This window comes from Canis lupus, chromosome 28, assembly GCF_003254725.2.
Source record: "Canis lupus dingo isolate Sandy chromosome 28, ASM325472v2, whole genome shotgun sequence".
In the NCBI taxonomy this organism is placed as follows: Eukaryota; Metazoa; Chordata; class Mammalia; order Carnivora; family Canidae; genus Canis; species Canis lupus.
In genome coordinates this window covers 12,896,393-12,910,312 of record NC_064270.1, presented here as the reverse complement: position 1 = coordinate 12,910,312, position 13,920 = coordinate 12,896,393, and the positions used below count along the sequence as shown (strand labels likewise).

Genomic DNA, 13,920 nt, shown 5'->3' with positions numbered 1-13,920 from the left:
CATAACAAGTAACCGGGCAGTAACAAATGACCAGCTAGACAGCCCGTGGAGTTTCTGTCTCAGCAACACTAGTAGTGGTGCCAGTACCATGTTAATTTACACGTTTAACAGTTCTCAGAGCACCTTGTGTAGCTTCCTCTCATTTCATCCTGTTACAATAACAGGATGAGCCACTCATCCATTTTTATCTAACAGAGTTGTATTGAGTACCAAACACTGTATCTCATTCTAGTTAGACCTAGATTACCTCAAGATCCTGAGGAGGGTTGGAGCTACTGCTCCCAATACCAGTGGGCTGAAACCAGGTGTCCTTGGGACCAGCTGTTCCCCTTCTTTCTCTCTCTCCTTCAGGGACCATCTTTCTCTTGGTGTTTTTGCTCTTCCCTGAACTTCTGCTTGGTCTCCTCTTACTGCAGACCCACACTGGTCATTTACTCGTAGTTTACTCCCTCTTCACTTTAGATTACACATAACCATACTCGTCCCACCACTGCCTTGAGGCATTGTTACAGCTTCAATTTCTGTTCCTGTCTGATCCGCCTGATATCATAACTCAGATTCCCAGAAGAGTGAGTATAAGTGACTCAACCTGTGTTTTTCAGTTAGTCATCGTCCTATAAACGATTTATTGATTAGGTACAAATCCACGGTCAAAATGGTAGAGATGAAGTCCAGGATGGGGGTCACCTGGTTTAAATGACAGCTACAGGACACCGATGGTGCTGATTTGGGATGTAGTGGGTTCTGGAGGTGGCAGGCATTCTGAGGCTTGCCTGGCCCAGACCAACTGGGCTGGAGATGTCTTTGGCTGTCACAGTGTTAGGGTGCAGGGGACTACTTGCATTTAGAAGGAAAGGACCAGGAACACTAAATGTTTTCAGTGTGTAGACCCATCCTACACAATGAAGAATTGTCCTGCCCAAAATGCCAGTTGTGTCTCTATTGAGACATTGGAGAAGATGGGTAAGACTTGGGCCTGCCTTTAGGAACTTTCCAACAGAAAACAGCATAGAAACAGATAATTAAACACAATTTTTTAAGTCCTTTATAGGGAGGGAACTATTAGATCCCATCCCCCACTTGGCCCTACTACCTTGTATAAAATATTTAATTTCTCTATGCCACAGTTTCTTCGTCAGTAAAACCAGATGACAGTATTATGAGGATTAAATGAGTTTATCGATATCGAAGTACCTAGGATAGTGTAGGAGAGCCTGGTGCATAAAGTAATGCTAAATAAACATGAGCTCCCACCATCATTTCACCAGCACAGAGATCCCACATCCCCCTTGAATACAGTTCAACAGGATTTAGTAACCAGTACTTGTACTTAGCACTGTAACAAGCATCGGGGGTATCCAAAGAAGGATGCCTGCCCCACTCTCAACACACACAGGAGTTTAGAGATCAGCTGAAGAGGTAGAGAGTATAAAAACATGAATAACATAATAATACACAAGTGTGTAGTCTAGACAGTGAGTGCTATGGACAACCAGAAGGGGGAAAGCTCAGTCCTTACTTGAGTTATGGGAAAAGACTTTAGGGTGTTTGAACTTGAGCTAAAGCTGAAGAGAGTGAATGGGGGTTGACTTGGGCAGAGAGAAGCAGGGGGAACATTCCTTTGGGAAAACATTATGAGCGAGGGTTCATACTTGTGGTGACAAAGAGGAACACAGTGTGGGGAGCATGGGAGTACCGAAATCTTAGAAACTAGATGGCGGTTTGGACCAGAGCTTGAGGAAAAAGGTAAGCGAGGCCTACGTGCGGTGAGTCACCCTCTCAGAAACTATGGGAAGATGCCTTCCCCGAGGCAAGGAGTGACTGAGGAGAAGCGCAGGTGTCTAAGAAGTGAGCCACAATGTGGGGGCAGGTGGAGGAGGGATAGGGCGAGATCATTGCAGAAATCAGGAGAAAACCAGAGAATTTAAAGTAAGAGAGAATGGCCAATGCTTTGAAGTGCCCTAGGGAGATCAAGGATAATGCCACCCGATTTGTCAAGGAGGTTATTGGTTGACTGAAAAGACAATATTGCTGGAACAGTGATGATTCAGAATTACTTGCAAAGGACTTATATGGGGGATGAGATCATAGGAGGAGGGCATGAAGACCACTCTTTCGGGATCCCTGGGTGGCGCAGCGGTTTGGCGCCTGCCTTTGGCCCGGGGCACGATCCTGGAGACCCGGGATCGAATCCCACATCGGGCTCCCTGCATGGAGCCTGCTTCTCCCTCTGCCTGTGTCTCTGCCTGTGTCTCTGCCTCTCTGTCTCTCTCTGTGTGACTATCATGAATAAATAAATAAAATCTTTAAAAAAAAAAAAAAAGACCACTCTTTCAAGACCTTTCACAAAAAGAATCAAAGACCCCTGATTGTAGCTTAGAGGGCACAGAGTTGGACAAAACTTTCCTGTGCTTATTTTTTAAAACCAGGGTGTTGTTGCTTGTTGGAGGATAGATGGATAGGCAGAAGGTAAAGGAGAAGGAAAGGGTAAATGTGTGGAGGCCAAAGGAAATATGTGTAGGGCCATATTTCCCCAAGGGTTGGGAGATGATTGAAGCTTGAAAAGAAATAAGGCCCTCCTGAGGTTGGAGTGACCCAGTCTGGCAGACTCCCACCCAACCCGGAGACCTTGCCCTGGCACCGGGAGTTGTATTCTCAAGCCAGGTTGGTAGTTTTCTCCACAAGCAATTACCTGAATTGTTTTTGTATAATGTTTCTTCAACAACAGGAATACTGGCCTGTTGTTTATTGAACAACAGCAAGAAATATCAAGGAAAGGCAAGATATTGAGCGTGGATAGGAAGAGGTACTCTTTTTTTTTTTTTTTTTTAAGATTTTATTTATTTATTCATGAGAGACACAGAGAAGCAGAGACACAGGCAGAGGGAGAAGCAGGCTCCATGCAGGGAGCCCAATGCGGGACTCGATCCCGGGATTCCAGGATCACACCCTGGGCCAAAGGCAGGTACTCAACCACTGAGCCACCTAGTCGTCCCTTTTTATTAAAGGCATTAATTAATTAATTAATTCATTCATTCATTCATTTTAATTTTTTTAAAAAGATTTTGTTTATTCATGAGACATACAGAGAGGAGGGGGGTGGGGGCAGAAACACAGGCAGAGGGAGAAGCAGGCTCCATGCAGGGAGCCTGACGTGGGACTCGATTCCGGGTCTCCAGGATCAGGCCCTGGGCTGAAGGTGGCACTAAACCACTGAGCCATGTGGGCTGCCCTTAAGAATTGTATTTATTTACTCATGAGAGACACACGGAGAGAGGCAGAGACATAGGCAGAGGGAGATGCAGGCTCCCTGCAAGGAGCCCAATGTGGGACTTGACCCTGAACCCCGGGATCATGCCCTGAGCCAAAGGCAAATGCTCAACCACTGAGCCACCCAAGCATCCCGGAAGAGGTACTCTTATGGAGCATTTTCTTTCATTTGGATCAGAGGATATTAGAGGGTGCAGTGGGAGGAAGGGTGAATCAAAGCAGCTAACTTGCAAAACCATGGCAGGTCTTAAATGAGATGTCAAAGTGGGAACTCAGAACCTTGACATACCCACAGAGTGGGTGCCCCAGAGTTTTCCAATTTGATATTTCCTGAGAAACCATGAAGTGCCCACATTGGGCATGACCATCAGGCTGTCAAGCCACGGTGGTGGGAGAGTGCCCGCACACAGTGATTTCTGGTGGGAAGGTACACGTTTGTATACACAGTGGACCTCATTCCACTCTATCAAGAAACCCCTTTCTTCTAATAGTAAATTGAGAGGAGATAGATGGAATATATTACATTTTATTGAATCTAAACACCATCTATTCTAAGACCTTGAATAAGTTTAGGTGCCATTAAAAAGAAGACTTCTAACTAAATGTTAACATGCTATTACTTGGAAAACACATTTTGCTTTTAGAGATGTTAAAATGTTTAAAAAAAATGCACATCTTGGCATCTACTGAAATGTGGAGATGCTTCTACTTAGTGGTGACTCACAGCAATACTTAGCAAATATGGTTGAATTCCTCTAGCTCTTTCCTCAGTGATTTGGAGATAGGGAATTCGATTTTCTTGCTCTCCAGTCTCTGCCCTGCTTAGAGGAAAATTGAAACCTGATTTATCCTCAGTGTCCTATGTCCCTAAATTTTAACTAAAATTTTCATCAAAGTTAGGATAGTTCGGGATCCCTGGGTGGCGCAGCGGTTTGGCGCCTGCTTTTGGCCCAGGGCACGATCCTGGAGACCCGGGATCGAATCCCACGTCGGGCTCCCGGTGCATGGAGCCTGCTTCTCCCTCTGCCTGTGTCTCTGCCTCTCTCTCTCTCTCTCTCACTGCGTGCCTATCATTAAAAAAAAAAAAAAAAAAGTTAGGATAGTTCCTGATTTTTAAAGATCTTTGGGTAGTCTTTTATCCCAATTGTAGCAGAGTAATGCTTAAGGCACTTTAAATTATAATAATTGTTGCCATTTATTAAGTGCCAGTTGCTAAATCCTATGGATTAGGTATATATTAGGTATGCACAAAAGTCCAGTAGCATCTAAGTTTTGTGATGGTGGTAAAGATAATGTTTCCAGAACCTAATAACTTGACATAGGCTCAGTCAATGTGTGTTGTCAAATGAAATATTCTATTTTGGGACACAGCATATGACATCAAAAGATAAGTATCCTAGGGTTTTATTTTTTTAAAGATTTTATTTATTTATTCATGAGAGACAGAGAAAGAGAGAGAGAGAGGCAGAGACACAGGCAGAGGGAGAAGCAGGCTCCATGCAGGGAGCCTGATGTGGGACTCGGTCCCAGGACTCCAGGATCACGCCCTGCCAAAGGCGGGTGATAAACCGCTGAGCCACCCAGGGATCCCCACCCTAGGGTTTTAATACATGTTCTGTTCCAAGTTGAGATAGCTCCACTCTACTCCTAGTTTTCTGATATTTATTATAATAAATGGATGTTGGATTTCTTTCAGATACAGTTTTTTCTCTATCAGTTGACCTGGTTATATTATTTTTCTTCTTTTGCCTGTTGATGTGGTGAATTACATTATTTGATTTTCAAAAGTTGAACCGGCATCACACACCTAGAATAAGTGTGACTTGGCTGTGTTAAAAACAACAACAACAAAAAGACAAAATAGTACATATTTTTTTGTATTGCTGCTTGAGAAGAGAAATTTGGGAAAAGACCCAATCCAGAGACTAGAGAGGCCTTCATCTGGCTGGGCTTAAAGGGCAATAGGTGAGCAGAAAGGCAGAGAGACAAGCTGGGCTTGTCATGTTCAATGATGAAGAAAACAAATACTGGAAGTACACTGAGCTAGCCCTGTCCTCAGGGCTCGCTGAGAGGAAGTGGCTAACTGCTTAGGTGAGTCCAAAGAGGCTTTACATACCAAGTGACACTCCTTGTGGGACTAGTTAGAAGTTGATGTGGTTACTCCAAACTGAGGAGTAAGTGAAGTAACAGAGTGGGAAGTCATGTAAGATTTTAAATCTTGGAAGTGACCAACGGGCCCAACCCCTTTGTTATAGATAGATGGGAACAACAGCCCAGACAGGTCAGAGGGGAGGCAGGACTAGATTCCAAGGGTTTTTTTTGAGTATTCACTATACCCACTGCCCTCTCAAGATCTTGGAAGCAGCTCCTCTTACAGCCCAGAAGTGGAAGCCAGGGGAGATATGGGGTATGGGGTGACTGCTGGATGCCTCAACCTTATTTAAACCAACTTGGCACTTACGACTGGGGTCCCAGGAAAAACCTGATTTATATTTCCCTTGTATTGAGGTTTTATTTTTTTCCCCATGTTTCAGCTAGAAAATTAGATAATAGTATATAATGACACCCTAAGATACCCTAAGTTTAATGAGGTTTTACCATCAAAATATCAGATCACACTAGGAAAGAATCTTTGAGAGATTGGGTTCATTCAAATAAATATAACCAAAGCCCTTAATGCTTAATTTGTTTCTATTTTACATTATTCTTTTGTTTCATAAGCTTATGTTTTGCCCGTTCAACTAGATTCATTAAGTCAAATGAGAAAAATTTAAAGGCCATCCAGTTTAATCCTACTGCATTTGCTCTTCCTGAACACAGGCCAGATGACATGGCTTTCCTGATGAGACTAAAGAAAGCTTTTGAGGGCATTTCAACTTTTTCTACTTGCCCCGTGGCCTAAGACTCTGCTCAGTAGCTCTCTATTAAATATTCATTCAGTTTTATAGTTAGAACTTGAACAGGATTATAATTCAGATGAATTGATTTGTGGGGTATACAGTGATAAAAGATACATAGAATATTATGAAGGCAAGTGGAAGGAATCAAAGTAAACTACCTCATAGAAACTGAAGAAAGTTTAATTTTATAGACTAGCACAGAGAAGTAGCCAGAGGGGCACGGACATGAGCAAATTTTGAAACATCACTATAGTATCATTATTAAAATTGAAAATATAAAGCCAGAAATGGCCACATGCATACGGAGAAGACATAATCCACAACAGGCCTTGACCCTTCACAGAAAGCACTGGCCTTGGACGCTGGTTTTGAATATGCAGCTTTCTCAGCCCTGTGGTCAGAGGTCACAGGTCACAGGCCAGCCATGTCATTGTTTTGTGCCCATTTCCTCATTCGTAAAATGAGAGTAATAATAACTTCCCTCAAGAGACTTGGTAAATATAGCATCAGATATGTGTGTGTTAGGAAAATAAAGCTTTTCATATAGAGTTTTTTGGCTGACTATAATAAAAATCTGCTTACTCAAATTGATCATTTATTCCTAGAGAACTATTTGATGAAAACTGTCTTTGCCCTCTTGATAATTTCACTTCTGCTACCTAAAGATTAGATAACAATAATAATGTCCCACCAATAGCACACCCCTCTAGGATTTCTGTGTCTTTGGTGAGGGTTCAAAAATGGTGTTTGAGTTGGTGCTAGAATTAAACTGACCATCCTGGCAGTATAAGAAATTGCAGACTCTAGTACTTTGAGCCCTTGACTCATTTGATTTTCTGAAGGCCCAGAGAGGGCCTGGAAAAGGAAAGGGGAAATGAGAAGTTTTGAGCTGAGTTTCCCCCATCCCCACTCCTCATTCCTGCCCCAGGGGTGGAAACCCTCCCAGCAGGGATTGTGCTAGAGGTTACTTGCCAAAGCTGGTGGGAAGTTCCAGAGCAAAAGCCACAGGGAAGGTTTTTTTTAGTTCTGGTTGAGATTTTGGACCTGAATGCTATTGATTCCTCTCTGAAGTTGGGTGGCTATGAGCTCTGCAGAAAAGCCAGTGACCACAGTGCCAGAATTGTACGTTGAGCAAACCTTTTCCACATTGTGAGGCTTGTAGGTGCTAAAGTAAAGACAGGGTGGGGGCTGGGTGGCCCAGCTGGAGGGATGTGGAAAGGCGGAAAACTGGGATTTCTGATTCCTCTCTTTGGGCCTGGGGCGAAAATGAGTAATATTTACAAAGACAGCTTTCTCTCAGGGTTTTCTAAAGGATAGCTAAACAGGCACTGGTGGATTTGCTTTTCTTAGGAGACTGGCTAATCGTGACTTCAGCCCTGTTTCCTGACCTACGGTCTTCAGCAGTCTACAGGGATCGGGTCAGGAAAGAGACCTTAGCTCATTAAAAAGTGAAGAAAAAATTTGAAATGGATTAGCAGAAATGGAGAACTGTTGGTATTAGAATATTCTCATTTTACAGCAAATTTCTTCCATTTTATTGCTCTTTGTTGTATCAACGTTACGTGTTCACTCTAGAAATATTAGAAGATACGGTCAAAGCAAGGAAAAAAATATCGGAATTTCCATCCTGTCAAGATTTTCTCATTTTCAAATATACGCACCAGAAGTATTTTCCCTTTTTAACAAAATGGCTATTCGTTCATAGACTATTTTGTAATATACTTTTTTTCAACTAACCGCACAGAGACAGCATTCTGTGTTAGTAAGTATAAATCTCAACAGCTATGATACTATTCTGTTCTGTAGATATGCCGAAACTTATTTAACCAGGCCCCTTTGGGGAAAAAAAATTGCTTCTGAGGTTTTGTACACATCGGAGAACATCCCCATATGTACATCTTGTGCATTTGTCCAATGATTTACATATAATAAATTTCTAAAAGTAGACTCCTGAGTTAGAAGTTTTGACTTTTTTTTATTTTAAGAAGTAGAGAAAGTATTACAAGTTTTTACCTGCTGCCCTATCCCTTGGGGTGGCACATCTGTCAAGGTCACAAGAAAGAGCTGAGGTTTCTTGAAGGGGGCTCTCCCCTTACCTGAGGAAGATGGCTAATATGTAAGTCGGAAAGCCATCAGAAGATAGGATAAAAGAAGCCTTTTCCTTTGTTTCACGTGTGTTCTGCCATAAATTATCCAGAATACTATTGGATATTTACTGTGTGTGACACTACATTGGATTCTGAGGGATTACTTACATTCTACTAAATGGGGTTTTATACATATTATCACGTGAACATACGCAGATATGCTTAAAGATATATTGTTCACTTAATGGTGGGGGGGGTCGAGGCTCCCACAGAGGTTAAGTTGTGCTTTAGGACACAATAATAGCTACCTTAATAATAAGACACTTAATAATTGTCTTAATAATAAGACACTCTGTCTTATTATTAGCTACCTGGTGGCCACCAAACCCCACAGGTAGAATTCAGATCCCAAGTTGCACGGATTTGCCCGCAGAGGGAGTAGCTACAGGTCAGGGGCCCAGAGGCGGGAGCCTGCTCGGCCCCTATCCCAGGCCTGCGCTCCGCAGCCAGTTCACTCAACAACTCGTCGTCGTTCCTCAACTGTACAACGGGGACGATGTGGTAGGGTGGTTGGGAGGATTAGAAACACCAATGTTCGTAAAGTGCTTAGAACAGTGCTTGACACTCCCAGTAAGTGCCCTGTAAGTAGTTGTTCAAATGCAACGTTAAGAGGAGTTGCGCTAGCGGGTGGAGGGAAGCGGCTGCAGGGAAGCGGCTGCGTGGGGCTCCGCCTGGGCCTGCGGCCTGGGCCTGCCGGGTGAGCCTCCCAGAGCGGGTGCGACTCTAGACGGGGCGGGAAGGCCTCTTCACCAGAAGCTGCCATCTCTGAGATGGCCCCAGATTTCACCAATAGAGACGTTTCTTAGTTAGCATTAGTTTATTTTCAATTACTGGCGCTACCACAACAGATTCTTATGAGATTAGGAAGCGCAACACCCACCCACCCCTCACCCCCCTTGAGCCTTCGGCCCTAAATCCAGCTCCCACCCTGAGGCCCGGGGCCAACTGATTAAGGGGGGTGCCTTCTTCCTGTCCTTTTTCCTTGCACTGCCATATTATATCCATTATGGAAACACGTAGTGGTTTTTGCAGGTTTTCTTTTTCTTTCTGTTTTGTTTTTGTTTTTTTTACAAAGATGGCTTCTTTTTCTGCAGCTTTTGTTTCCTTGGTTTCTTTCAAAGTGTAAATGCTTGGGAGCTGTGAGCAGGGTTCCCGGTTCCATGAATTACTCTGTGCACTTCTTGCCAAGCGGGGCCCAGCCCACTGAGATCTGCATTCTGATGGCTGTAGGGTAAGGTCCCCAAAGTAGGAGGCCCAGGTCCCTAGGCAAAGCCCGGGCCTGGAGAGGGCTGGCCTGGGCCAGAGAGGGGGACCTGCAGAAAGCCAGGTCCCCAGGCAGACAGTAGACCAATGCCACCTACTTCACAGTGCGGCCTCTTAAGTGAGAGATGGATGGGCCTTCAGATTCTTCCCTAAAGAGACACCCCCCTCCCCCCCCATAAAGCTTAGTAGGGACAGGCAAAGTGAGAGTAATACCCTTCGATGAAAACTCCAGAAGTGAGAACCGGGAAGGGAATGCAGGAGGGGAAGGTGCCGAAGCCCGAAGCCCGAGCGAAGGCGGGGCCGCAGCCTGCAGCTCGTTCCCCTCAGAAGGATTCCAGCTCCATCCTTTAGAACCGGCCCTGCCCTGATAGCCTGGGGGACTCGGCGATTCATATGTAAATGTGGGAAAGCCTGGGGGAAATGCCTACCCTATTCAAAGGATTTGGGGGTTGCGGAGCATTCCAGAGCTCTGGGAAGATTCTGCTCTGCCCGTTAGCCTGGGACCCACCCACCCGTCCGGCAGCAGCCACTGGGCGCCGCAGGTGCGGGGGAGCCGGGGTGCGGGGTGCGGCGGGGCAGGAGCCCGCGGCGGCAGGTGGCGCAGCCCGGGTGCCCGGGACCTGCCGGCAGGTCAGAGATTTCCCCGCCAGACGCAGAGCCGGCCTTGCGGAGGGGAGAAGTGAGTGGCTCTTTCTGTGACTGTGCTCTCAAGTGTGGCTTGTGGAGTTGCGCGAAGCTCGGGCTCCCGGGACGCCTTCCTTACGCCCTGGAGGGAGCCTGGGGGCGCCCACTAGCCTGGGGGTGGGCACCTCTTGAGGGGAGGGGAATCGGGACTTGGGGGGGGGGCGGGGAGCTGGGAAAGGGAACAAAAGGAAAAAACTACCCCGTACGCATTGTTTTACCAGAGAGAATAAATTTGTGCAGTCAGCTCTGGCTCCAGCTCCTCAATTCCTCCAGGACCTTCGGGGAAGAAGGTGGGAGCTGGTCTGCGCACGGCCGCTGGAGGCTGGTCCTGGCCGCAGCCTCCTCCATGTGCTTCCTCAGCTTTTATTGTTCTTAGAGAAGAGCAGAGTGTTCCAGGAATTGGACAGAGCCCTTCTACTTGGGGCACCTTACCTTAATTTGCTACAGACAGCATTTTCTGGCCCTCTGTGGGAAAAGAACTAACTTGTGTCCATTTATTCCCTTGTTTATTCCCTCAACAGCTTGGCAAAGCAGGCATTATTACTCATTTTACAGGTGAGGACATTGAGGCCTACAGGGAAATGTGACCTTTGCCCAGTTCCCCAGGGTTCCCGGCCAGAGCTGGGAAGAGCAAGATTCAAAGCCCCTCTCTCTACTGCAGCTAGCTGAGCCAGGAGGCCACCTTCTCCTGCTTGGTCGTCCCAGATACTAAAATTTTAGATCAGACTTTCCTTAGGATGTATTTGGGATAATGGAAAAGGGGTTTTACGTTTGGAGTCATTTCAAGCCAGATAGTTCTAGTTTGACTTAATTTTGAGCACTGACATGTGTAGACCTTGAGGGTGACCTATGTCTTTAGAAACATGTAGAATTTTGTCAAAATTGCAGATACATTCCACAGGGATTTAAAATCATGCTAAATTTCTTGGTATTTTAAAGGCAGTCCAAGAATTTATAAATGCACCTGCAAAAATAAGTAAATAAATAAATAAATAAATAAATAAATAAATAAATAGCTTCGTGCCAGTAGGTCAAAGGAATTGTTACCATTTCTTTTTTCTCTTTTATTAAAAATCCGAGTTATCCCCGGGTGGCTCAGTAGTTTAGCACCTGCCTTCCTGATCCTGGGATCCAGTCCTGTGTCAGGCTCCCTGCATGGAGCCTGCTTTTCCCTCTGCCTGTGTCTCTGCCTCTCTCTCTCTGTCTCTCATGAATAAATAAAATCTTTAAAAACAATAATAATAATAATAAAAATCCGAGTCTTACTGTAGGTTGCTGGCTTTTGATTGATGAGTACTTGATGGTATTTTAAACTTTCAACTATTATAATTAATAGAGTTTTGATTCCTGAGATAGAATATTTTCCGGGTAATTTTCAAGATTTGAAGCAAATAAACCCCTGACCTTTTCTAGTTGAGATTCCAGGCCAGGGAGGCAAAATGGTACAGGATTAAGCGATAGGATTTGGATTGAAATATACTTAGATTCAGATTCCAGAACTGCCATTTGCTCGCTACATAAGCTCTGACAAGTTGGTCAGCCTCTCAAAACCCAGGTATTCTATTAAATCAAGTAATAATACAACTTCAGAGTTTTGACATGAATATTAAATGAGTTCAGGGACATAATCAAATATATAAAGTGTATTGCCTATGGTGGGAATTCAACAAGTGTTCTCCCTTTCAGAACTTTTTAGTCATATTAAAAATGAGTGTCTTCTAAAAATAATATATCATTATGTTATATGCCTGAAGGGAATATAGTGTTATATGTCAATTATACCCAAATAAAGAAGATAATACATTTTAAAAATGAGTTTCTCTTCTTAACTTGCCACTGGGAGAGACCATATTTGGGACTGAGATCCTATTGCTTGAAATTGCAAAGAAAACTCTAAACAAGCCTATTAAAAATAAGTTTTACATATGCCGCAATTAATTTAGGATTATGATTTAGCACTCTAGTCAAATAGGATTATGCGGGCAGCCCAGGTGGCTCAGCGGTTTAGCGCCGTCTTCAGCCCAGGGCCTGGTCCTGGAGACCCAGGATCGAGTCCCAAGTCAGGCCTCCTGTGTGGAGCCTGCTTCTCCCTCTGCCTGTGTCTCTGCATCTCTCTCTCTCTCTGTGCCTCTCATAAATAAATAAATAAATAAGTAAATAAATAAATAAATTATTTTAAAAAAAGAAACCAAATAGGATTATGCTTGAAATTTTGTCATGCTACCAAAAAAAGTTCAAGAAAGATATTTTTCCATTATATCTTTTTAAACTTTATTTTGAATGATAGAAAATGTACAGATTATTGCAGTAGTACAAAGAATCTCCTGCATAGCCTTTATTCACATCCACCAGTGTTTAGCATTTTGCTGGGTTTTTCTGTTCATTCTCTCTCTCCACACACCCCCACACACACTTTTTTCTGAGTGTAGGTTGGACATATCATGTCCTTTCGTAAGCTTCCATGTGTATTTTGTATGAACCATGGATGTCATACATAACCACATAGATTTGCCATTTGAGGGAATTTTTCTCTGACTTAATCATTTATCTACAGTATGTATTATAACTTTACCAGTTGCCCTAGTAATGTAATGTCTTTTGTAGCAGCTTTTTCCCTAGATCAGGACCCAGCTCAGAATCACACGTGGCATTTATTTGCCATCTCCTCAGTCATCTTTGAGAATTCTCGGGCTTCCTTGTCTTTCTTTTCTTTTTTATAAGTAAACTGTACACCCTGGGACCCCAAGATCAAGAGTCACATGTTCCACTGACTGAGCCAGCCCAGAGGCCCTCTTTGTCTTTCATAACATGACATTTTGAAGAATACAAACCATCAGTTTGCAGTTGTCTGATGTTTACTCAAGATTTGTTTCAGATGATGCGTTTTTGACTGGGATATCACATATGGGATATTGTATTGTTTCCAGATATGACAAATGGAAAAACATACGGTCTTTCTGCCCCTTATTGATGATGCGAATTCTGATTACTCAGTGATCATATTTTCCTTTTCTCCACTATATATAGTCACTATTTTTCATTTCTGTAATTAATAAGTAATTTGTCATAACTAACTCAAAACTGGGCATATATCCTGATCATCAGACCTCACCACCACCATCAGAATCATCCACTGATGATTTGTGCTTGGGCCACATTTTATGCTAATCATTGCAAAATGCTGATTTTCTAATTCCCATAATTTCTTCTATATTTATTAGTTGACATTATATATAAGAAAAAACTGTCTTCTTCCCCATTCATGTACTTGCATGTTATCAATATAAATTCATGGATTCTTTAGTCAGTGGATTATAGTCCATTGCTGTACTTATTTACTTTGTTACTCAAACGGTACCAGATTTAGCCAATGGGAGCTCCTTCAAGCCAGCTCCATGCCTTTTGGAAATTCCTCCATCATTTTGTTGAGCACTTTCTTATTTTCTGCCATTAGATGTTTCTGGTTCACCTATACTCTCCTTGCCTCAGTCTTGGAATTAGCTATTTCTCTAAAGAACTCTGCTTTCTTTGAGTGGAGAGTAGTTCTCAGAAACCAGAATCTGGGCGCATCCTCTTAAACATTGGAATTCCTAAGTCCTTAGAGAAGAGTCCTTAGAGAGAGATTTTTGAAGACTAAAATCTGATGTGAAAGCCTA

The 13,920-nt window shown here is 43.5% G+C and overlaps 1 protein-coding gene across 4 annotated transcripts in view; it reads left to right on the top strand.

Moving 5' to 3' along the window:
* The window catches only part of LOC112672186 (dynamin-binding protein), a 210,683-nt gene that overhangs the window by 171,758 nt on the left and 25,005 nt on the right, over nucleotides 1-13,920 (top strand). Inside the window, exon 1 of one of the 4 annotated variants that reach the window (XM_035707791.2) lies at nucleotides 9,986-10,259. The exons of the other annotated variants lie outside the window; for them this stretch is intronic. Within the exon in view, the coding sequence (XP_035563684.2) occupies nucleotides 10,001-10,259 (259 nt within the window). The 5' untranslated portion in view covers nucleotides 9,986-10,000. Of the gene's footprint in view, nucleotides 1-9,985; nucleotides 10,260-13,920 lie in introns of those variants that run through there. 4 annotated transcript variants of the gene reach the window in all.